Source organism: Mastomys coucha, unplaced genomic scaffold, assembly GCF_008632895.1.
Source record: "Mastomys coucha isolate ucsf_1 unplaced genomic scaffold, UCSF_Mcou_1 pScaffold1, whole genome shotgun sequence".
NCBI lineage: Eukaryota > Metazoa > Chordata > Mammalia > Rodentia > Muridae > Mastomys > Mastomys coucha.
In genome coordinates this window covers 18,040,353-18,065,707 of record NW_022196891.1, presented here as the reverse complement: position 1 = coordinate 18,065,707, position 25,355 = coordinate 18,040,353, and the positions used below count along the sequence as shown (strand labels likewise).

At 49.0% G+C, this 25,355-nt stretch overlaps 1 protein-coding gene across 3 annotated transcripts in view; it reads right to left on the bottom strand.

Annotated features, from left to right (window-relative positions):
- Positions 1 to 1,718: 1,718 nt before the first annotated feature.
- The window catches only part of Ccdc93 (coiled-coil domain containing 93), a 74,147-nt gene continuing 50,510 nt past the window's right edge, over positions 1,719 to 25,355 (bottom strand). Inside the window, exons 14-24 of one of the 3 annotated variants that reach the window (XM_031380803.1) lie at positions 24,936 to 25,009; positions 23,752 to 23,833; positions 22,995 to 23,060; positions 22,296 to 22,349; positions 20,343 to 20,405; positions 15,512 to 15,620; positions 13,933 to 14,015; positions 12,021 to 12,058; positions 10,337 to 10,421; positions 8,478 to 8,591; positions 1,719 to 7,396 (exon numbers count right to left, since the gene is read on the bottom strand). In XM_031380803.1, the coding sequence (XP_031236663.1) occupies positions 7,343 to 7,396; positions 8,478 to 8,591; positions 10,337 to 10,421; positions 12,021 to 12,058; positions 13,933 to 14,015; positions 15,512 to 15,620; positions 20,343 to 20,405; positions 22,296 to 22,349; positions 22,995 to 23,060; positions 23,752 to 23,833; positions 24,936 to 25,009 (822 nt within the window). In that variant the 3' untranslated portion in view covers positions 1,719 to 7,342. Of the gene's footprint in view, positions 7,397 to 8,477; positions 8,592 to 10,336; positions 10,422 to 12,020; positions 12,059 to 13,932; positions 14,016 to 15,507; positions 15,621 to 20,342; positions 20,406 to 22,295; positions 22,350 to 22,994; positions 23,061 to 23,751; positions 23,834 to 24,935; positions 25,010 to 25,355 lie in introns of those variants that run through there. The other 2 variants (XM_031380811.1, XR_004121689.1) reach the window with 2 other exon arrangements.

Sequence of the window (25,355 nt, the reverse complement as noted above, 5' to 3'; positions counted from 1 at the left end):
GGCCTCAATAAAAATAACTAATGCACTGCAGTTGGATGAAGCAGAGTTCAGCTTTCACTTGGTAATTCAGCTTATACTCGGTTAACATGCTTTTCTGAGGGAAGTCAGGGCAGGAGCTGGGGCAGAAAGTACAGAGGAACATTGCTTATTGGTTCCTCTTTGGCTCATGTTCAGCTAGTTTTGTATACAGACCAGAGACACTGGCCTAGGGACGGTGACACCCACGGTTGGCCAGGCCTTCCCAGATCAATAGCCTCGGGCCAATCTGAGACAATTCTCCATTTGAAGCTTCCTCTTTCCAGGTGAGACTCTAAGCTTGTGTCCAGTTGGACAATAAAAACTAACAAGAAGAGCTGGCAAGTTAGTGGGGTAGGAGAGACCACACACAGAAGGTTCCAGGTGAAATGGGTATGGCCACGAGAGGATGCTAATTGCTCAGAGGTATTGTTCCTATCTTCTGTACATAGAGGTATTGTTCCTATCTTCTGTACATAGCAGGGAGGTTGTAATATGATTCTCATGGGGTACAGATAACCCTAGAGTAGCTTCAGCTCATTCCTCTGTTGAACATACAAAAGAACAAAATCAGCATTCCCAGTTCCTTCAAAGTTCTCCCAAATGTGACCATCCCTTCAGAGTGGCTAAAACAAGCAGCTGGCTTCATTTGCTTGGGTCCTGGGTCCTGCGCTACAATGAAGGATTAGCCTCAGAGGCTATATATATGTATAGGGGATTAGAATAAACTACAGCTAATCCAACAATGATGGCTGCCTATGAATGGAAAGTCCAAGAATCAGTTGTTCAGCCCATGAGGCTGGATGTCTCATCTGATCCTCAGTATATAACAGAGTCCCACAGAGGTAGGTTCTAATGCCAGTGAAAGAATGGACTTGCCAGTGAGAGCAAGCAGGCGACGACAGGGAACTAGAAGGGGTGGGGAGGGGAGAGGTCTTTTTTTCTTGCGTGTCCACTCTATAGGCTGACAGCAGAAGGTGAGGCCCAAATTAACGGCGGAGTTTTCCACTTTAAAAGATCTGGATAAGGCTTATTTTCCCACCTCAAAGATCTGGATTAAAAGTGGGTCTTCCTACCTCAAGTGATTTAATTTCTCTCTCAAGTGTGCCCAGTCATTTGGGTTTCAGTTAATTCCAGATGTGGCCAAGTTAACATTCAAAAATAGCCACCACACTACTTCTGACTCCAGAGCTTTGAGTTTGTTAAGAAAACAGATTAGCTGGGTGTGGTGGCGTATGCCTTAATCCTGGTACTCTGAGGCAGAGGCACCTGGATCCTTGATTTGTGGCCAGCATGGACTACAGAGTGAGTTCCAGGCAACCGGGGCTACACAGATAAACCCTGTCTTAGAAAACCTCACCACACAAGCCCCTCCCCCTGGGAGGGGTGGGGGGAACCAGGTTGATGAGGGAGGGGGTGCTGGGGATGTAGCTCAATTGTTAGACTGTTTGCCTATTCTGCAAGAAGCCCTGTGTTCAATCCTAATTCTGTATAAACTGGGTGTGGCGACACATACCCATAATCCTAGCACTGGGGAGGTAGAGCCAGAGGATCAGGTCAAACTCACCCTTGCTAGACAGAGTTTGAGGCCGGTTGTCTCAATACCACGTACCCACCACTCCTTCCCCCAAAATAAAAAAAGAAAGAAGACAGACAAGTGGAAGTGGAATCTTCTCCCGTGATTGTTCTTAAATGAAACCAAATTAAACTTCAAAAACTATTTATTTTTGAGTAGATAATGCATGTACACGGTACAAAATTCCAGAGTACAAAAGGCAAACGGTGAAAAGTCATTTCCACCCTCTTTCAGGCGGCAACTGAGGTTGCCAGGCTACTGTGTCACTTCTCAGAGACAGTCTGGGGACCGGCAAGCAGACGTATCACAGGCCTGTGTATGAATATGTGCACGCACACATACGCATCCACACACCTACATGTATTCATCTCTATCCCAAACACTTGCACTTCATGCATGTTCATGCATGTTTTCTTCCCCCACTTAACCATGTGGCTCCAAGATCCCTTGACCGCTTGCTCCTCGGCAGTACACAGAGCAGGGCTATTCTTCTAAGTGTCTGCAAAATGTCCCATTGTAGAGATGGGCCAGGATTTTTCCACCTCTGTTCTGAATTAATGGTAGTTTCAAACCTTTTGTTATTACAAATGTTACTTTAATAAAAGCTTCTATACATAAGAAAAGTTCCTACGTGTGGCACTGCTGGTTCAAAAGGCGGTACAATTAGATTCGTGATGCTATTCAACTGTCCTCCAAGGAGGCTGTAGGCTTGTAGCTCTGCCATGTACTGCATGGTGCGCTGCTACCCACAGCTCTGCAGCACCACCCGTTTTCTCCAATCACGTGGCTAAGATCCACCTACCACGTCTGAAGGAAGAACACACTCATGATCCTATTTGACATTAATGTCTTCCCTGCTGCAATACTGCACATCTCCAAGAGGTGGTCTTACCATAGTTAAAGCCTGGAAACGTCTAGAAAACTCTTTTTCTGTTCCATCCTTCGAGGTTACCGACTAATGAACACACGCTTTAGAGGGCTTCTCTAGTGCTGCTGACTAGAACTGACAGTCTGTTTAAACCTGAGCGTAGACTAGGTTAGATCTAGATTTTGCTACTTTAGGATGCAAAGATAACAGTTTGGGGAGCCAACTTAACCAAGTGCAATGTTCTGTCTGATGAACCACAGCGAGGTGGGGAGGGTCCCTGCTTCTACTGCCCTTCCACATTCCAAAGAGGGAAGATGTAGACTTTGCAAAGGATCAGGGACATTAAGCAGTGACATGTGTCATTAGGACAGACACACAAGGAGAGTGTCAATGGAGGTTAAGCTTGGCTGTCTGGGAAATTGATACAGGCTGATGAGGATACAGAAGCAGTGACTCCCTATGGTGTCAAACACACTGCGGATGAGGCACTAAAGCCCCGCTCACAACCTTATAGTGATTCTGAGAAGGAAAACATGCATTATTTTTTTTATATGCATGTTCCTTTATGTAAATGGGGATGTGTGTGCCTGTGCATGTGAAGGTCAGAGGTCAACTCGGATGTCATTTTCATTGTAGGACACAGGCTGGTCGGTGAGCCCCAGGAATCCTTTCGTCTCTGCCTCTCTGGGGCTGAGAATACAAGAGCACACTGCTGCTACGTGTGGCTCTGATGCTGGGGATCCTAGCTCAGGTCCTCACGCTTTAGCGACCGAGACGTCTCCCTGGCCCTCCATTACTTTTTACACAGCATTTGGGCCCACTGCCACCTGCTTTAAGCTGCATCTCGGAAGGCTCTTCCTCTGGCCATGCTCAGCTGCAACAGACAATCCATCATCCATGTTACCGGGCTCTTCATTGCACTGCTCTGTATTAGGGTCTTCCGTGTCTTAGTGACCAGCCCCAGCAATGAACAAACACAGCATAAAAAAACTTTCTGATGGTACTTCTCAGAGCATAATTCAGTTCAACTGCCCGAACCTTCACGAGCCAAAGTCCCTGTAGGAAGTTACTGCTAGGATGCCCAGCTCCTTTAAACTGACTATCCATCACCTGGAGAACAGGCAAGACAGAACCAAGGGGCTTGGCAGAAGGGAGGCGTGGAGCGGCTGCAGGTCAGGCTGGGCGCATCAGACACCCCTTTACGTAGTTTCTACACATTCAAGACAGAAAGACAAGAGCTTGCCAAAGTGACAAAGGATAGGAACGGCACCTTGGGAGGTAGGAAGAGAGCTGTTGGAAGGCCTGCCCCATGCTCTGCTCAAAGCTCTGAGAGGGCTCCCAGAAAGAGTCTGGAGAAGGAAAGGCTTTCCTGGTGAGCAGTGCCTGTGTCTCCACTGTTCCTGAATCGGATCCAGAAGGCCAGGCTAGCAGGAGCTTACGCCCGACATGGGCTCTGCTTCATTACAGAAGCGCCTTTGGATGCAGGTTGGCAGATATTCTGTAGCACTCGCCACTGCCCCTGTGGTGCTGGCTGACTGACCCCTGAGCATGAAGAAGCAGAATGTCCCTGCATCCTCCCAGATCTTCCACCATCAATCACCTCAGTCTCACCCTGCTCGCAGGTGCTCCAAGCTTGGTCTCCACCAGAGCATCCTCGGGAACTTCATGAAAAGCACATGACCTAGCGGCTGGTCCTAAGAATGCATGGTGCTGCGAGCCAGTCCTGTGAACAAGCTCTCTGCTCTGAATCTGGTTTCTCTTAAAGGACACACTGAAAAAAAAAAGAGTCACCTACCGATGCTTCCCCGCCATCTTACAATTCTGGCGAAAGCCAGCAGGCTCTGAACACAATGCTATACCATGTCTGGGTACAGAAGACACTGCCCTGGGAGGCCCCTCCCTTCCACCAGCCTCCACGTGGATTCTGAAATGACCAGGGGGGTCTCAGGGAGTCCCCTCAGCCCCTGATAATGTCAGATTGTGCAACCCACTTCATGCTGGAATTACCGATGAAGGTGCTCTCTATGTTCCGGGATGTCTGATGCCAATGTAGGGTTCTCAGGGCTGGCTTCTGTGGTCTAATTCAAAGACTAGCACAGCCTAGCCTCAAGGGCTAGCCACTGCTCACCAGTGCTTACCAGAACCCGACAGGGAGGCATTACTGCTTTAGATACCACATACTTTGAATGTAGGACAGAGAAATCAGGCTGGGTCTGAGCTCGAAGCCTCTCCTCTGCTGGCTAGCTTTCACAGTGTCAAATGTCGCTGCACAGGCAGCTGGGGTGACGGTGCCAGCAACAGTCTTACCGAGCTATGGACTTGCAGACTGTAATACCAACCCACCAGGCAAGACGAGAGAGAGCACTGGAGTCAGAGAGAGGTTCGGGTCAATCACCTCATTCTGTTTAGATCTGCTGCCTGCTCCTCAGGAGGGAGGTCGAACCTGGTACTGTGGGACGAGTAACAGGAACCTCTCAATCATCTCTATTAGGCCTTGTGGATTAAGGAGTGGGACAAAGGATCCACCAACCTCTCTCTACCAAGAGTCACCAACCCAATCTCTCTCTACCAGGAGTGACCAACCTTATGATTTTACAACACGACACTGCCATCTACAAGTTTACAGAGTACACAGTGTAATGGAGTTTACAAAAAATAAGAGATGGAAAATATCTGTGTTCTAAATTACTTTGCAATTTTGTGTTGGGCCACATTCACAGCCATCCTCGGCTACAGGTAGCCTGTAAGTTGATCATGCCTACAACCACACCAAAAGAAACTCTCTAGAAAAAGCACCAAATAAAGGGTCCCTTTTCCAAAACCAGTCATAGTTGCTTTAGATCAGTTATTCCATACCTTTCCCAGACATAGACAGGGGACTCCACTGACCCTGAACCTGACCTGCTCCCACTTCCCTCCCTACGCCTCTGTTCAAAGCCTGACATTAGCCAAAGTCCTGGGTGGAAGAGCGTCTTCCCAAGATGACACATACAGATGCTCCTGTCCTCTGGATTGGGATAGTTCTAACATGGTTGTCTTCCCCCTCAAGAGCTACTTGATTTTCATTATTATTATTTTACAGTGTTTATTTCAGTGGAGTCTTTTCCCGATGCTCCCTTGACCACGCAGGTCCCCGTGGGGGTAGAGCGCACATGTGGCTCACTAGGAGGAGTGTCCATGTGATGCTGGCACAGGGCAGTGGCGCTTTAGGTACTGCTGTTCCTACCCACCTCACCACAGCTCTGTGGCCTGGCTTAGCAACTGATGGTCTTGTTATGCCTGCACCGGCTTTTCTTTTGTGGTGGGAGACAGAGTTTACGTAGGCCAGGCTGGTTTCCAGGGCACTGTTTAGCCTAGGATACACTCGATGTCCTGATCCTCCTGCCTCTATCACAAGTGTGAGAGCTACCGTGTCTATTTATGTGATGTTAGGGATGGAACCTAGGCCAGCACTCCACCATCTGAGCCCCAGCACCTCTTCTTTCCTAGCAGCATGCATGCCTCATGCCTCTTAATCATACTTTAGGAAATTAAAATTGAGAAGTGCTTCTGTGCCTGCCCAGTGCCCCACCTGCTTCTGTTTAATGGTCCCAACCTGCTGTTCAGTTCATGTGCATGCTAAGTTCATGCAGAAGGGAGCACAAACCTCAAACTGGGGTTTACCTAGCATGGCCCAGCTGCTCGGTTCCTGATACCTGGGGGCTTGGGGGTGCTCTGTCATTGCCTTGGTCTGCTCATGTCCAGAGGCTGAAGCCAACCTTTTAGGTGTTACAGAGGCCCTCCTTCCCCGTCTCGCTTACATCCTGCTCCCTTCGGCTCAGGTGCAGTTTGCTCCCTGGAACCTTCATGCCCCTGTTACTACTACCTTCTTTTCCTCCATGCACAGTACCCACGGTCTTTCCCCTTGTGGGACCTGACAGTACTCAAGAACGGATACATCTTCATCTTCATTGAAATCCTGACAGTGCAAGAACATGGGATACGACACTTCCAACAAGGACAGGCCCATCTGGATATGGAGAGCTTCAATTCTTGTTGAAGTGTCCTCAATGAAAAGTGCATTTCCATCAAGTGAGCCTGGGCTGTGTGCAGTTAAAGGAGTTACACAGGAGCCACCCTCACTGTTGTCCTTGATCATATGCAGCATGAGGGCACGCCACACCAGAGCAAGTACCTGAGAAGCGTGCCTCCAGACCAAGGGTTCCTGTTGCCAAAGCCCATCGTGGGCACTTAGTATCACTCTTCACATACAAATGGGTGGACTCTAGTCTACCTGAACCCTGCCTCTTCTGTCTCGACACCTGTGGGCTAATTGCTCTGCTCTAGAGTCCTTACTTACTGTGACAAGCCAGAACAAAAGGCACAACGGTAGGTGAACGGGCTGGCTGCTCATCCAGCAGCCTTCTGAAACATTTCAGGGGACAAGCTCTTGGGGAACAGGAGGGCTGTATCTGTTCTCTGAGCCCCTGCTAGATGCCAGAAGGGCAGGGGCAGTTCTGCTACATTTACTTCAGGGCTTACTTCTTAGCAGTTGCTCAATACTTGCTGAACATAATGCTCAGGGCTCGCACACATCCAGGTACCTTCATAAACGCAGTGTCACTGAAGAAATAGAAGTTGAATGGGCAGAGTGAGTGGGCACTGCCCACGGTTCTTTGTAGGGCTCTGTGTGTTATCCACACATGGTGTTACTCGGAGTCCACCAGCCGCAGCCAGGAGAGGCGAAATGAAACACGTAGGAGAAAGAAAACATCCAACTAGAGAACTGAAATGAATCTTCCTGGAATCTCTCTGCCATCATCTGCAGAACCATGTCAAGATCCTGTAGTCTGTACACGTCATTAAAAAACTATCAGTGACATACAGATATGGAGATGGCGTTTTCAGGAGGCCTTGGCTTTGATCTTGGACAGTAATAGCTCATTCTTCCGGCCCTCCTAGAAAAGCAGAGAGAAGCAGAGACGGTTAGTCCTGGGGCTCACAACTCACGTGGGGATCTCTAAAGGGGTCCATCCTTTCCCCAGTCTTGGTTTTTTATTTTGGATGGTTTGTTTTGTTTTTGCTTTTTTTTTTTTTTTTTGAGACTTGAGACAGAGTTTCACGTGGCCCAGGTTGGTCCTGAACTGACTAAAAAGCCAAACATGACCCTGAATCTGGTCCGCTTGCCTCCCCTCCAGAGTAAGTATGAGAACCACAGTGTGTTGGGGATCAATTCCCATGTTCTGGATTGCCAGGCAGGTACTCCACCAATGGAACTACATCTGCTGCCTCCTAGCTGTTTTCTGACAAGTCACAAAGCCACCAACACAGTGGCCTACTGATCTTCTGTGTTGATAGATATGATGAAGCCTCTGGACTAAAGGCAGGAGACCGGGCACTGTCTTTCCTACAGACAGAACTTTCGAAATTCTCCAAGGGGACAGAAGCAGAAAGCAGATACATATCTGCCAGTCTGCTTGGGAGGGTAAGAGAGAAGGGACCTGGGAGACCGTACCCTAAGATGTGAGCATGGCAGCCCTGGTATACACAGCAGGTGACACACTGGTTCTCACAGCAAACATGCCAAGAAGTCTCAGCCTTAAGAACTAAATGCACAGAAGACTCGATGAGAGGCTATATGAGCTCTGTGACTAACCATGTTGAGGGCCATCACTGAGGGATGCCACTGGTCCCACTCCCTGCCAGTGGTGCCCAGCGTCCAAGGAGAGGAATAGAAACCCTGACTAAGACACTCACTAAACCATCTTGCTCATGGGGTAGAAGGCTGACAGGGCTGGCCAACAAGTCCCAGAGGTCCTCCAGCCTCCTCCTCCTCCCCAGTGCTGGGACTCAAGTGGGCACCATTCTGTTGCCTTTTGGTTTTTTTCCTCCTGTTAGTTCTGAGGATCAATCTCAAGTCCTCCCGCTTTTACAGCAAACACCTTCCTGGCAACGCCATCTCCCCGGCCCCAGCGCCAGGCTTAAGGGCACCTTGAGCTGAGTTGAACGTGCATTTGGTTTTGGCCCACACCCTCTCACCTCTTTGAACTCTTTCACAGTCTTGAAGTAGAGCCGCTGCTTTTCCAGGAGCTCCAAGTACTGATCGTTCAACTGGTCCCTTCTCATCTTGTTCTCCTGCTTCTTCTTTTCCATCTGTTGGAGACATTTTGGGAAATGGGGGTGAAGAGGCATCCTGACAGTGCCACAACAGGCAACCACGGTTAACATCCTGACAGTGACATAACACGCAGCCACGATTAACATTGGTACCTGTCTGTTCCAGGCCCTCGCTTCTAAACACATTTCCTCAGGTTGTCCCATTTCCTTTCTGAATGGGATCATCTGCAGGCTCTGTAATCTACTCAGCGGTTCACTATCTACAGACCGCCAGATGAATGGCATGGCAAGAATTTGGGGCAATTCTTGATTGTGGACTACTTTGTCTCTAGAGGGTACCTGTGAGTATCTGCAGCAGTTTGGAGGGTCACAACTCCAAAGAAGGAGAGTTGTTGGTGTCACTGGTCAGGAGATGCTGCTCATCACCCTAGAGAGTTCAGGACGACCATAAGGCAAAGGGTTATCTAGCCCAGGATGTCCGCTATGTGAGTAGTCCTGATGTATATAGTTGGGTTTATAATATCATAGCTTGCTGCCTTTCATTTACTGCAACTGTGTCATTGTATAAGCTATCTACAGCTATCTAAACTGTTACAGAGTGTTTCCAGGATGTTGATCGTATACACAGATACTAAATATTGACTTAAAGAAATTTTCTGTGGTAGCCACAAGCTGGTGGAAGTTGCAAGTGGAGGCTGGAGGCTGACTGGTGGGAGCTGGTTTTCTCCTTCTGTCATGTGCCTGTATCCAGTAAGCCACCTAGTTGGCTACACCGAGGCTCTCACTGGCCTGAAATCTGCCAAATACCCCAGACAGGTTAGCCATCAAGCCCCAGGGATGCTTCTGTGTTCTGGTCCCCAGCACAGGGAATACACGTGTGCAACAGTATCACTAGGTACTCGCAGGCCTCTAGGGACTAAGCTCCGGTCCTTTGTATACTTGGTAAAGAGTAATGGAACACCTACAGAGAGCCTAGAGTTAGCAGTGAACAGGTAAAGGCTTTGTTCTCACAGGGCACATCCCGGAGATCGGTACCAAACCAGACCAACCAACTAACTGAGCAAGTGTCTGATGAGCGAGCAAGTGCGCACTACAGTGATCAGCAGCATCAGCGATGAGGAATGGAGTTGGAGATGGGGAAGGCATGTGGACTCTGTGATGCAGAAGGCCGAGAGGTGGGGCAACTCACAGAACCAGTTATGCTATATGCAGTTATTTTCTGAAGCTAAATGTAGACCATCAGCCAGCCAGGAGATGAAGGTGGAAAATATTCAAGTACAGAGCAGGTGTGGCCTGCATGTATATATGTGCATGTGCCTATGTGCATGTGTGTAAGTAAGGCCAGGGAGAAACTTGGCTGTTGTCCCTCACCTTGTTTTTTTGAAATTGGGTCTCTACTTGGTCTAGAACTGGCGAGGTAGGTTATGCTGGCTGGTCACTAAGCCCCAGGATCTCTCCCCATCATCAAGATCGTAAGCACCGCACCCTGTGAAATGTCATGAGATAAAATGCCCAGGGAGAGGTGGCTGGACAAGAGAGGAGGCCTGCTGGGGAGGGGTAGGAGGGGCAGCCGTGATCATTTAATACGGGGAACAGCTCACGGTCTGATACGGAAGAGTGCTCGGTGCCTGGGAGCTGTGACCAATAGCAATGTGGAGGCCTACCCCACAGGAGTCGCATGGCTGGTGAGGCAATGCAGGATGCGGTCTGGATGGAGAGCCTATGCCTGCGACCTGCTCACAACCACACACCCTGCATGGCTGTAAAGTAAGCTTGCTGACCTTCATCCTGCTTTGTTTGATGCCTTCGACGATCTGCTCCATCTGCCTTAAAAACTGGTCCCGGGCAGCAGGGGAGGCCATGGCTCTGAAAGAAAAATCAGCAGAGGTAGGTCCAGCACGTGGCACAGTTACAAAGGGGGTGAGGGACACCAAGGAGTCAGCCCTGTATCTAGAACGTGCTCCAGAGTCAACTAGACCTTTGCAGAGCACAGTGGGCTAAGGGAGCTGCTAAGAATACCAGGCAGTTGGGATTCCAAACCTCTGACCTGATAACCGGATGCGAATCTTGTTCCCCATTCTCCCTGTGTTCCTGTGGCAACAGGCTGTGTAAGGAACATCTGACTAGATGGGAAGAGACTCTGAAGAAGGCTATGCAGGTGAGAGAGAACACACTGCCCCTCTAATCTACACAGCACACACACAGGCAACTTCAAAGTGCGGCCTTCCGAGGATCACTCAGCTTCTCCCTCATAGCTTTCAACCAAACTATATTTCCTCAGCATAAAGTGTGAATAAAAGTACTACAAATGCCATTTGCCACATACTATGGCATGTACTGCTTAAGAAATCAATTCCGTTTTGTGTTTTAAGACTCTGCGGACAGGGAGCCATCGCCTGGAATTAGAGGCCATGTTCTGAGTACTCCCATTTCTCAGCTGGAGGCAGCAGAAGGGGTAGACTTCCTGGTGCGCCAGGTATGCCTTTCTACCCACATCCAGTCTTGCAGAGGGATGGGAACCGGAAAGCTCAGAGCTTGGCACTCACAGGCGGGGGATTCTTCAGAGAGTGGCTGACAGAGCAGAACTCCCATGCACTTGGCCTTAAAACCTTTCTAGTTGCTGCCAAGCGAGTAGGCTAGTTTACCATGAACACTCTCCAGAGAGAGGGTTACTTGGTTCCCTTGCTACGTGATTTATACAGATGGCCTTCATATACAATTTATTTTATGGTAGAATCTCATGTAGCCTAGGCTGGCCTTGAACAAACTCTGTAGTCAAATTGACCTTAAACAACTCTTGATCCTTCTATCTTCCCTTCCAAGTGCTGGAATCACATGCATACACCAAGAAATCAGTCTAAACAGTGCTGAGCCCAGAGCTTCACAAGTCTACAGGAGCACTCTACCTCTGAGCTAAATCCCGGGTTGGAGGGTGTATGTTAATTTACAAAACAGACCTTAAAGAATTCTTCCTCAGGTCCCCCCCCCCACCTTTTAATCCTTTTTTACAGTCCTGTCTTGATCCCCCTCCTGGTCTGCCCTCTGACTGTTCCTTATCCCATACCTCTCCCCCATCTCCAAGAGGATGTCCCCCATCCTCTCAGACTTCCCCACTCCCTGGGGCCTCAAGTCTCTCACAGCCTATCTCGACAGCCTGGAAGTTACCAAGTACAATAGGTTGGCTGGACACTGGACAGGGGGGGATCCACCTGTCTCCAACCCAGCTCTGGGGTTACAATCATGACACTATGCTTGATTTTCCTTCTGAGGGTTCTGGGATGGAGCAAGGCAGGCTCTTTACCCACAGCACTGTAATTTTCAGAATCTTCCATTAAGACATGTCTGCCCTTAGTGGATAGGGAAAGTGAGACTCAAGTAGAGTACCAGACTTTGTGTGCACAACCATTCTCAGTCACTCCTCAGCCAGAGCAAGAGGAGAGCCAGGGAGGAGCAGCCAGTACTTACTGCGAGAAGTTCTCGTGAATTGAGTTCAGCAGGCTAATCTGGGGAGTGAAAAAGAACCATGTAAGTAGAAAGCTAAAAGGTCCCCACACGACCCCGATCCTTGCCGGAGAGCTTGCCTAGGCTGGGACAAGGCCACTGAAGGGGAGGCGCACCTTGTCGCTCAAGTCAAAGTGACATTCGACAGAACAAAGGAAAGAATAGCATGTTCTTACCTACATAGTTTTCCTCAGAGAATCTGACCTCATCAACTCAAAGGAAATCGTTTTCCCTAGAATGCGTGACCATGGAATGTGGAGAGATGGCTTTTTAAAGGGGACTCTAGTGGCAGAGCTTTTTGGACAAACTGCCAGCAGGGATCGTTTGGTCTTCCCAAACATCACTCTCTTGAGGCTATCAGCCCAGGGTGGGCCAGCAGGGTGAAGAGAGAGAAGATCGAGCCTAGCCTCCACTCCCATACTGAGCCACCAAGGCCAACAACATGGCCAGCTGCTGAGTGGTCCCGAGAGCTTCTGATCAAACACAACATTCATGGTCCTGTTCCCATGGAAACTATCGCTGTCCTCACAGCTACAGCGTCCATCTGACCTTGTGAGACATGCTGGGAAGGGCTCTGTCTGGGGGTCCCCTGGCCCCCTGGCTGTGCACTGTTTAACCTGTTGGCTCATCCGTAAGCAGTTACCATCCCTGGACTTTGTGTTTGAATGAGCGCTTGCGTGCAGAGGCCAGAAGACAAGCTCAGCTGCTATTCCTCATGAGGCTGTCCACCTTGCTCGTTAAGACAGGATCTCTCACTGGCCCAATGCTCATCAAGGAGGCTAGGTTGATATTGGGGCAGTGATCCCCAGTGGTCTATCTGTCTCTGCCTACCCAGTCCTGGCATTACCAGCATAGTATCATGCCAGGTTTTGGTGTTGCTTTTATTTTTTAATGTGGGTTCTGGGCAATCGAACTCAGGCCCTCATGTTTGGAAGATAAGTACTTTACATACTGAGCCATCTTCCCAGCGCCTCATGCTGGTGTTTCTCACATGATACTAGAGAATGGGCAGACACCGGCTTTAGCTCACTGCAGTGAGCTCCCACCGCTTTGCAGTGACAAGCCTCAGTGCTTGGCACGGGAAGGCAGTCCACTCTCTACTTACACTAGATACTCCACCTCAGGCTCTAGGTCTGTCTGAATCATCGAGGTACCATGCTGTCAGCGACTCACCTCAGGCTCTAGGTCCATCTGAACCACGGAGCTACCATGCTGTCAGCGACTCACCTCAGGCTCTAGGTCCATCTGAACCACGGAGCTACCATGCTGTCAGTGGCTCACCTCAGGCTCTAGGTCCATCTGAACCATGGAGCTACCATGCTGTCAGCGGCTTACCTCAGGCTCTAGGTCCATCTGAACCACGGAGCTACCATGCTGTCAGCGACTCACCTCAGGCTCTAGGTCCATCTGAACCACGGAGCTACCGTGCTGTCAATGGCTCACCTCAGGCTCTAGGTCCGTCTGAATCATGGAGCTACCATGCTGTCAGCGACTCACCTCAGGCTCTAGGTCCATCTGAACCATGGAGCTACCGTGCTGTCAATGGCTCACCTCAGGCTCTAGGTCCATCTGAACCACGGAGCTACCGTGCTGTCAATGGCTCACCTCAGGCTCTAGGTCCGTCTGAATCATGGAGCTACCATGCTGTCAGCGGCTTACCTAAGTTACCTTCTTTCCATAAAGGCTCTTTCTAGGGCCAGTGCAGAGTCTTAAGTACAAGGTGCTTGTTGCTGAGCTTGGAGCTCACATGGTGTAAGGAGAGAACCGACTCCCACTGGCTGTCCTCTGACCTCTACATATGTACAACGCCTTCCTCTCGCAATAAAATTTAAGATGGAGTAAGAAAAGAAAGAAATAAACAGACAAAGCCTCTTACCTCCTTTTCCAGATAAACCTTTTTGTCATCCAGGGTATTATACAAAGTGAAGAACTGCTTGGTTTCCTTGTGCACTGCGGAAACTGCCAATACAAAGAGATCAACATCCTAGTGTAAGAGCATCAGTGAACCACAGCGTCGCAACCTCGTGCGGCATGTGCCCAGGGCCTTGTGCACACTCAGTCATCATGGAAGCCCTCGTCTCTGTGTAACTGTGTTCGTACATGTGCACAGTGCATTCTGAGGTCAGAGGTCAGCACTGGGTATCTTTCTCAATCCCTCTTCACCTTATTTTTTGAGACAAGCCTCTTTCACTGAGCCCAGAGCTCACTTACTAAGCTAGCCTAGGTCTTCAGTGAGCCTCAGGGATCTATCTGTCTCCAATGTGTGTATCACTACACCTGGCCTATTAAAAGTATGTATGGATGCTTTGGATGCATGAATGTACGTGCACAACATGGGTTCCTGGTACCCATGGAGTACCAGGATCTCCTGGAATTGGAGTTATAGACATCTGTGAACTGCCATGTGGTTGCTAGCTATTTAACCTGGGTTCACTGCAAAAACACGTACATTAAACAACTGAGTCCTATTGCCAGCCTTTAGAAACAGACAAACAAACAATATGTCTCTTGGGATCAAGCTCAAACCCAGGTCCTCATGCTTGTCAGGCAGTACTTTAATTAGTGGACCATCCCCCCTGGCTCTGAGGGTGGCTTTGTGTTAGGGTTGGTCTGGTGCCACCATGTATTCAAATGCTAACTTCTGTACCCCAAGATCTGGTTGCCCCAAGATGAATGAATTCTCGTGTACACCAGCTTTTGTTGTGCAAACCTTGCTCCCTAAGTTAACCTGTGATTGGGCAGTAGAGAAAGGAAGGCGGGACTTCCTGGAGGGACAAAGGAACTCTGGGAAGAAGAAAGTCACATGTGCCTACGGGCCTGAAAGGTATAACTAGCTATGTGACTGGATGGGGCTAGGTGGTCAGTTTAACTTAAATGAGCTAATTGAGAATCTGCCTAGCTAAGACCTAAGCCTTGAAATATTGAAAGATGTCTGTGTGGTTATTTGGGAAACTAGCTGATTAGGGAATAACTGGCACTGTATTAATTTCCAGCACTAATTAATATACACAGAGTATTAATAATACTGTTTTACAGCTTTGAGCTGGATATGATGCAGGAACTGTACAGTAGGCTGAGGTGAGGCAGGTCCTGAATTAGGAAGGGAACACAATGCTCTACGACACTCCAGTGAGACTCTGTGGAGCGCGACCACTGGCCCTCTGGAGATGCTGGGGTGGGGATGCTTCCTAAGAAGCTGGAAAGAAGAGAGAGAGGCTCAGGTGACTGCACGTGGCCAACCACGAGAGCTGGCCCAAGCCGACTCTCAAGGTCATGAGCCCATCTCCAGAGCAAACAGAGACCACAAGCCATCTCCCGGGCTGTTCGGCCAGCCCAGAGATGAAGTAAGGTCCTTTTCAACTCGGCATTACCTCACTGTGCTAAAGTGCTCGAAGCCCCTTCCCTCCCATCCCTCCCAAAGCCCAGGAGTCTGTGTGTCTCATCAATGCACCTACTCTGACGGTAGAGTTCAATAAATCGCTTCTGATACTGTATCAGCTCTGCTCGACTGGGCACTTCGTCAATCTTGCGATGCAGAATCGCTATTTCTCGATTTCTTCGTGCCTAAATGCAAAGGGGCAGGGAGAGAACACCTGGTCAAAGGCTGCATTTATCTGCTCCTCACACGCCGAGCCAGCCACAGAGACACACACCCCTCTACTAGCCTGAGGTCCTCACGTGGGATTGTGACTGACAGGAGGACAGGCAGTGACAGGAGTCCCAGATGACAGGTGCCATCCTGCTGCCTCTCCAAAATGTATTCTCAATTCCTCCACTTGAAAGCCTTCAACTAGCTTCTCAAAGCCTTTTACAGGGAGACCAGACTGTCCTGTCAGGTGTACAGGAGGCAGCCGGGTGTTTCATGAGGACTACACCACTTAGTTTCTGCCTGGCTGTGTCCAGATCTCAGGACCCGGGCTGAGCATGGCTGTTTTCTTGAGCCTTTGTTTCTCCTGTCTGTGCCCTACTATCCTGGGTCCTGCTTCTCTCTCAGCAGCAGAATGGACCTCCAGTTTCCAAGGAAAGACAGCCTCTAAGCAGGAAACCTACTCTTGTAACCAAATGCTAAGTCTAGTCTGCACAGCTCTGGACACAGGATGCAGCAGAGCTCATGAGTTCCGGGGCTGACTAACCTTGCGTTTCTTCAACCATTTGATATTTAAAGTTTGTAAAGTTACACATGCTTGTCTGTATGCTTATTTCCTGGCATATCCCGTGATGGGTGGTAGAATTCAGAGGACAATTTGTAGATGTTCTCCCCTCCCACCATGTGTGTCCTGGGAATCAAACTCAGACTGTAAAGGACGGAATCTGCCTCTAGGTGGAGACATGCCCTCATCTCCTTCCTTGAGGGTTAGGTCCAGCGGGACAGGCCAGGGACCAGGCTGGGGGACTAACTGCCTGCTGACTGCCTGCCGTCCTGAGTCCAGGCTCAGAAGCATGTTTACTGCTCGGTCTTCTTGTCTTTGCCCTTTGCTTTCGAATGCTGGCAAGAGCATGACTGCACTTTTAAAATCGCAAGCGAATGCCCCTGGCCTTTAGCTCTTTTTCTGAGTCTCCCCTCCCTACTCTCTGGCTGACCTCCACGTTTATCTTCACTCTCCTCCTGGGCAATTCTGATTCACAGCCTGCCTGCTTTGGGCTTTTCCTTTTAAACTCTAATGAACAAATTGTCCTTGAGCTTCTGTTTGAGTCTGTTCGTAATTTCTTTTATTAATGAACCCCACGAGGAAACCTCTATTTTCCTAGCATCATATGATGGCTCTGCTAGACGCCCCGAGATTTCCAGTGACCTTCTTCTCCTGCCTTCTAATTCTTTAATGGGCAGAGGAAACAAACCTGGCCCTGTGTCCCTCCACAGCACACACCTGCCAGCAAGCATTTTTACCCTGGATTCTGTCTCACACCAGCACTCATGCTATTCCTTGTGATTGTGTCCTTATTTCTAGAATGTTCTGCATGTGTGAGGGTGCTTGTGGACACCCGGCTGTTCATCAGCACTTAAATTTGTTTAAGTCTTTGCTGAGCTGTACCACCATTCAGCCACCAGCCTCCTGCCCTGGCAGCCAGTCATGCCTAGTGCCTCCGCCCTTCAAGCCTCAGCGCCTTGGCGTCTCTCTGCTTGACAAATGCTGTATAGCCCAGCTCCCTCTCAGCTGGAACATGCCTGCCAGGAAGAAGTGAGGGCAGGCTGTGGGCCAGGGCTCAGGAGACTCGGGAAGTGAACAAACTCCACATGCCGGGGAAGCTGAAATTTACAAGACTCACTAGGCTCCTCCCAGGAAGCGGCCAACAATGCTGGCGGAGGACACTGACTAGCCATGACGCCTAGGAACCATGCCTAGGAGACTGCCACCTGTCTAGCTGCCTGCAAACGGTGCAGGGGCTCCAGGGGTGCACTTTCATGAGTTTTCACTTGTGTTACAGAGGACTTGTTGGTGAGACACCCCTGCTCTGTGTAAGCTAGCCCTCACTAACGTTCTGGTCAGAAGTAACTCCAGTAAGGATTCACTGCTTCGCCAGGGACTTTGATGGCCGTGGGCTCCCTAACTGCAGTCACTGGGAGTATGTGCCTCGTGTCTTGCCAGGAAAGCTTTCACTCTGGAAGCTTGCTGGGGCATGGGTGAATAGTGGAATCTGAGCTTCTAGCTCCTTCAGTCCTCAACCACTTGCCATATTGAAAATAGATTATTTTATAAATAATCCATCCGGAATATTCCCTCTCCCTCCACTTGTTCCCTACTTCCCCTCCCTTCTGGATCTACTCCCCTTCTCGCTCTCATTAGAAAAGAACAGACTTCTAAGAGATAACAACCAATCATGACAAAAATAAATACAATCAAGCAAAAACTATCATATGGATGCTTGACGGCAACCCAAGCTGGCGCTCAGCCTGGGGGCAGCCCTCGGCTCCCCTCCCATTGCCCTCTCTCTTGTTCTGCCTTGATCGCTTCCTAGGGTTGAGTCTTGGGTCTTGCCCACATGCCCACGCAGCCTCGGTTACCATCCCCATGGCAGACTGTTCTCCAGCCCAAACTCTTTCGAGCTGGAGCTGACACCAATCATCCTTCCCACAATGCTGCCTGATGGTTACTGGACCCCCCCAGCTTTTCATATGTACAATGTGTGGTGTTCATATGTGTGTGGCTGTGTACACTTACACATATATACACACATGAAGGCCTAAAGTGGATGGATGGCAGGAATCACCCTGTCATTCTTCAGCCTTGTTCACCGAGGCAGCGTCTGTCTCTCAGTCACACCCAGAGCTCAGACAGGAAGTCGTCTTGCTAGCCAACTTGCTGTGGGGACCTTCTTGTCTCCCTCTCAGGGTGGAACTCCAGGTGGGCCGCTATGTGCATCTGGAACTTACGTGGCTTCAAGGGCTGTGAACTCTGGTCCTCACACTTGCAAGGCAAACACTTTTAAAACTGCTGAGCTGTCTTCCAGCGAACCCAGCCCAGCCAGCAGGGCTCTTACTTACACTTTCTCCATACTGACGCTCATGTCCCTGCTCCTTTACGCCTGTTTCCCAGTGACCCCCCTTGACCCCGCTCTTCCCCTCATCCAGCCGTCACCAGATTCCAGCAGATGCAACCCTCACAGTTCCACCGCCAGCTCCACTCACAAGTCCTGCTGCCTCTCCCCAGGCCAGGCCCTCAGCAAGCCATTGGCTCCCTTGTTTCTTCTAGCTTGGTCTCAGCCTCTCCCTAGCAGTGGCATTTCCCACGTAAACAGCTTTGTACTTTGGCATATATGGGCAAGTTGGCATATATGGGCAGATCTTAGTCCTCAAATAACCAGTTCCCACAGGGCAGGTCTTCCCAGTCCCTGTTCCTGGGGCCCGATGCACTGTTGATTATGTAAGAAGTGGCCATTCAGGGTCGCCACATAGCAGGGGGGCCCAGACTATAGTAATTCTATGTACCTTTAAATATTTGCCCTTGGTTTTGCTGAAGGCTGAGAAGCCATCTTTAAATATCTGAAGGGTAGTCATGCATGGTGGTGCATATCTATAACCCCAACACTTGGGAGAGGGAGGCAGGATTATCAGAAGTTCAAGGCCAGCCCAAGCTTCACCCACAGTTTGAGGTCAGCTTGAGGTATAACACTCAAAACACTAAAAACCAGAATAGTGCTCTTATATCAAAGACATATTTGACTCGTCTGAATATGATGACCAAACATCTCACAAAATAAGTAAGAGCCAGAAAGATGAGAATACCCTCTCAGAGGCCCATGGGGCCCCCTGGCCATGACTACCAAAGCTTGGCTTCCAAGGAACCCGGAAAAAGGAAAAGGTGGCCCAAGCCAACATGTACTACAAGGCCCAGGATTATCTGTGGGTCTGAATCGCCATGAGCCAGGCATTGGCACTACAACAGACTCAGAAATAGAGTACTGACTGTGCTTAGGCTCATAGCTGGCTTTACCACCTCCCCACTCCATTTGTGAAGCTATGCTCTCAGCTCTCTAGTTAGAAAGTAGACCTGGACTTCTGTCCTCTTCTGGGCCCTACCTGAGGCTTGCCTTTAGAGAAACAGTTAACCTACTGAAAGTTATTTTTATTACCTTATGTTGTATGGGTGTCTTGCCTGCATGTATATGTATGCCTGTGGGTGCCTAGTGCCCTTGGAAGGTGGAAGAGGGTGCTGGATCCCCTAGACCTCGGACTGAAAGATAGTTATGAGCTGCCACGTAGGTGCTGAGAACTGAACCCGGGCCACATGGAGGAGCAGCCAGTGCTCCTAACTGCTGAGCCATCTCTTCAGCCTCCTCCAACATTTATTTACCTTTTTGATGATCTGTACTTGTGTGTGTTTGTGTGAGGGCATGTGCATATGAGTCTGGGTACCTGTGGTGTTCAGAAGATGGTGTCAGATGCCCTGCAGATGGAGAGGTACATCTTAGTTCTGCATGTTCCAAGGTCTGTTCCCAGAACTCATATCAGTTGCCTCACAACCCCCGTACCTCTCCATCAGTTGTGAGGCAACTGATATGAGTTCTGGGAACAGACCTTGGAACATGCAGAACTACGATAATTGTCAGGCCAATCATACCAAATCTGTATGCAGGGTGAAGTTCAACTCCAAGTAGCAATAGTGAAAGTAACAGACACTTGTGTTGTTGCCAGCAACTCCTTACATCATAGCATGCCTGGCTGCAGTGGGAGCAGTGAGCAGGTCCTGGCCATGCTAGCTCTTAGATACCTATGCCTCCATCAGTCACAGGACATGCATACCAGCCAGGCATATCTATGCGCCCCTGGTCTTTGTGGCCACTCACCTGTAGTAACCGAATCTTGTACAGCTTCTCTTTTTCCATGTTGTACCGTCTGTCCAGGTCCTCCTAAAAGTGAGAACAGGCCACAGTTATCTAGAGTTGTCTAGGCCATAGTTAACTTCCATTCTCTGACGGAGTCTTTGAAAGTTGAGTCTATGAATCTAACCATATTCTCTCAGCTTGAGTTCCTTCTCTTAAATGACCAACTTTAGGACTTTACACCTGAGAGATACTTCCATATTATGTCCCAATACCTCTCCCTTTATTAGGATCTTGGCTGAATCCAATCTTCTCTCTAAAAGAAACCAATTATCTAGTATTACTGTGGGGGAGCATATACATGCCACAGAAGGAATTGTGGAGGGGAGAGGACCACTTTGTGGAGTTAGTTCTCTCCTTCCACGTTATGTGGGTTCTGGGGGTTGAACTCATGTTGCCAGGCTTGCAGGACCAGTACTCAACCTGTTGAGCCACCTCACCAACCCCTAAATGCAATGTTCTACGTGAGTACCTCCTGTGGGCTCCTGCAGCCCACATATTTCAGAACACCCTACAACAAAAGGGAGACAACTCTACAATAAGAGTCTGTTCTCTACCTCTATGTTTTCAGCTAACACTGGTTTTCATCTGTTTTTGACTGGGCCTGAGGTATCCAAAATTATATCTAGTAACCCTTCGTGTCATTTAAACTTGCATCAAGTATAATAAGGAAAAGAAATCAGTCTTTTGGTTTCAATAGCCATGCAGTATCCTTATGCAAGCGTTTTCATCACTACAGAAGTCCCTTGAAGACAGAGCTAACATACAGGTGTGTCTCTATACCAGACCAAGGCATGAGAAAAATGGCTGAATAGTCTGTTGTCTCAGACAAAATTACAGAAGGGACATGTATGCATAAAAACACATAGAGCACACGAATACAGGTTCCTGCACAGCGCTCAGCCATAGGCGACATCTAACAGATATCAGCCTTCTAACAGGTTATGAAGACCACCCTTAAAAAGGCCCTGCTTGGTGCCCCCTGCTTAACTGATCCTATTCCTTTCTCCTTACATGTGATAAGTACTGTTCTAACTCATAACGGGGTTCAGCAAGCTGAAGCATGTCATGGAAAGCCTACAGTCTTTGAGCCATGTCTGATTATCTGCCTATTCCCTTAAATGGGGTTGTGCTGGAATATATCTGTGTCCAGTCATTTATAATACATGTGATACAATGTGATCACTTACAATGTTCATGCTTGAGAACAAGAAATCAAGTCCCCCCCAAATCCCTCATAATATTTTAAGTAAGTCGATGACTGTTGAGCTGCAGGTTGGATACACCTGATACACAGTCAGTATGGCCAACCAGAGCAGTGACCTGCCACAAGACAGCAAAGAAGGCAGTTTCCCCTCTGTATCACTGTTTCACCCTTTAAAGCTCATGTGGACAACACAGCTGTCTTCTAGTTGAGGAGTGAAGTGTCTAAAATGGAACCAAGCAGAAGCAGTGGCAGCAGCACAGACTATACAGAGGAGGAAGGACAGACTATACAGAGGAGGAAGGACAGACTACACAGAGGAAGAAGGACAGACTACACAGAGGAGGAAGGACAGACTACACAGAGGAGGAAGGACAGACTATACAGAGGAGGAAGGACAGACTACACAGAGGAAGAAGGACAGACTACACAGAGGAGGAAGGACAGACTACACAGAGGAGGAAGGACAGACTACACAGAGGAGGAAGGACAGACTACACAGAGGAGGAAGGACAGACTATACAGAGGAGGAAGGACAGACTACACAGAGGAGGCAGCAGCACAGACTATACAGAGGAGGCAGCAGCACAGACTATACAGAGGAGGCAGCAGCACAGACTATACAGCAGGCTGGGGAAGCTGTGCAAGAACAGAAAGGAGGCTGACACATTGTCTTGGGACAATGCCAGTCTCAAGGATGAGGAGATACTTACATTGTGAGTCATGGTGGAGCTTAGGACACCCTGTGGCTCTCCACTGGAGATGGTCTGAAAAGAAGGAACTGAGGTTAGCACCTTTTCTCTGTAAGGGGAGCAGAGAGATGCAGAAGGTGCTCTCAATCATGAAGTCATCTCTTTGGCTCCTCAAGCTTGTTTTTTTACACAGGTGCAGAGATTTGAACTCAGGTGCTCATGCCTGTGCAGCAAATGCTCCCACCCAGTGAACCATCTATCCAACCCCAGGGAATACACATTTATTGGCCCAGCTCCAGTCAAATGGCAGTGCTTTTTGGAAAGGGCTAATGGCTGGTGCTGAGAGCTGTTTGCTCCAGGCTTGCCTTGGCTGTTGCCATCTTTAAACAGATTAGCTGGGATAAAGGGCATGAGACCCTCCCCCTCCCCAAGATGTGTAGGAGGTCAACCACTGACTAAAGTGGGGCTCTCCATGGCACATGGCCTTTGGAGTTGCCTGCGAGCCACTGAAGCCCCTGTAACTAATTCCCTATAAGTGTATTGTGTTGGTTCACTGGACTTAGAACCATTCCTTTGACCCAGCAGTGCCCTCTCTATCTGGAGTGAATGGAGGTTTCTTCATGTCCTTGCAGGAATACTCATGCCACCAAACTGCTGCAATCCTTCCACACACCAGCCAGAAAGCAGCTGATGGCATTGAGGGCTAACTGAAGGTTTTACCTTCTCGCCTGGTGCTCTCTCAGCTTTCAGGGTCTCAATTTCCTGTTGTAGCCGAGACATCTCCTCCTGCAAAAGCAAGGTGAATGCTTACAAATCTCAGGGAATGCAGCCACCAACTGGAGTGTAGCTGTTTAATCCACAAGCAGCTTGTTTTTACATTTATGTCTGTGTGCACGTGTGTGCTCATGCTCATATTGCACACCTTGGCATATGTGTAGGATCAGAGGAAAACCTACGGATTCAGGTATTTTCTTTCTTTCCTTTTTTTTTTTTTTTCAAGACAGGGTTTCTCCGTGTAGCCCTGGCTGTCCTAGAACTCACTCTGTATACCAGGCTGGCCTTGAACTCAGAAATCCGTCTGCCTCTGTCTTCCAAGTGCTGGGATTAAAGGCGGGAGCCACCACTGCCATTTTTTTTCTCTCTACTGTGTGCATTCCAGAGACTGAACTCAGGCTGTCAGCCTTGGTGGCAAGCTCTATTACCTGCTGAGCCGTCTTGCCTGCCCAACTTAACTATTCAGTGCAGACATTTCTCTCATTAGTTCGTGCTAAGACAAAAGCTCCCACTTGCAAGCTCGTCCCTTTCTGGGAAAGAACTCTCCAAGGCTTGCGAGAGCAGAAATCACTTTACTTAAGTCCAGAGTCACCTCCAGAGTCTGAGTCAACCTTCGACACGGCACTGGCTAGTGTGTCCCAGCATCACATGGGAGGAAAGCCAAGAGCCCTCCTACCTGTCACCAACACCGCACAGCACTTACCCGGCAGTGTGCTTTAAACTCCTGTTCCTGGCTTTTCAGACTTTCATTCATGGCTACAAGTGCTCTCAGGCTCTGCAGAATGCTGAGAAGAGACCAGACAATGGCATAGGGTGGACCGTTATGATGGGACTTCATGAATCACTGCTCAAGCCACAGTGAGAATACAAAGAGCTTCTTCTTAATTTCTGTGACAAATGGTCACGCTTTTCATTTCTGACTATGCACTTGGACCTTCAAGTCCATGAGGAGACAACACACACACACACACACACACACCCCACAGGATTCTAGAATGAGAATGTAAATTCTTTGATGGTACTCATTTGTCATTTATTTAATAATACTCAGAGTAATCATGGTACCAAAAAAATGTTTATTTGTGTGTGTGTGTGTGTGTATGTGTGTGTGAACGTGGTGAGTGTGTGTGTGGCCATGCATGTTCCTGCAATTGCATGTGTTTGTGCATGTGCATGTGTGTAGGTAGAGGATAATCTCAACTGTTGTTCTTCAGGTTCAAGCCTCTGATTTTCTTTTAATTAAAACCTGCTTTTACATCTATTTATCTTATTTATCTTGTGTGAGTGAGTGTGTTCGTGCAATGTGTATGGAAATCTGAGGACGACTTGTGGGAGTGAACCCAGCCCATCAGACTTCCTTTTACCCCATGGAGCCATCTCAGCAGTTTGGCTTGCCTGGCCAGCCAGTGTCAGGTGCCTTGCCCTTGACTCTCTGGCTCTAGGGTCACAAGGGTATACATACCACCATGCCCACCTTTGCCTCTCTGGCTCTAGGGTCACAAGGGTATACCACCATGCCCATCTCTGCAGGTTGGATCTGGGACATCAAACTTAGATTCTCATGCTTAAAAAGCAAGCACCTTTTTACTAAGGTGCCCCAGCCCTGTCTCATTGTTTTTAAAATCAGAACACCAGAACAGCTCTGCTCTGATGACAGAGAGGGCCAAAAGAGAGGTGGGTGGTTCAGCGCAGCCCAAATAGCTCAGTGAGCATCAGGGTGACTGCTGGTCTCTGTTGGTCCCTGCTGGACACATGACATTAACTAACTGGAAATGGTGCTCCAGCCCATGATCCTCTGGCTATTCTGTCCCTTGATCAGACAAAACAAGCAACAGACACAGCAGCCAGTTTCCTCAAAAAGATGGTGGTACATACAGAAACCCTTACCTCGGGTCGGCTTTAGCTTCTAATTTCTCCAGGGCTGCCTGCTCTTTGTCTAGTTTCTCACCATGATCCTTCAGCTGCAAGAGAGAGCAGGGTCATCATTGGCTACAGTGACTTAGAAGCGCCACCCAGCTTCCTCGATCATTTTGGATAGATGACTGAGTCCACTGGATTTGGTTGTGCCCGAAGATGGGCTGGACATATGGGATAGAGGGGGGGAGGCACTAGGGAGGTCAGAATCAAAACCCACCAAATGCTGCTCTGGCCTTGGAGACACTGCAATGACCTCACAGTGCAGCAGACAGAGGAGCGAAAACAAATGGCCTTGGAGCATGTACTGGCTAGTTTTGTTTGTCAACTTGACACAGGCTGGAGTTATCACAGAGAAGGGAGCTTCAGTTAGGGAAGTGCCTCCATGAGGTC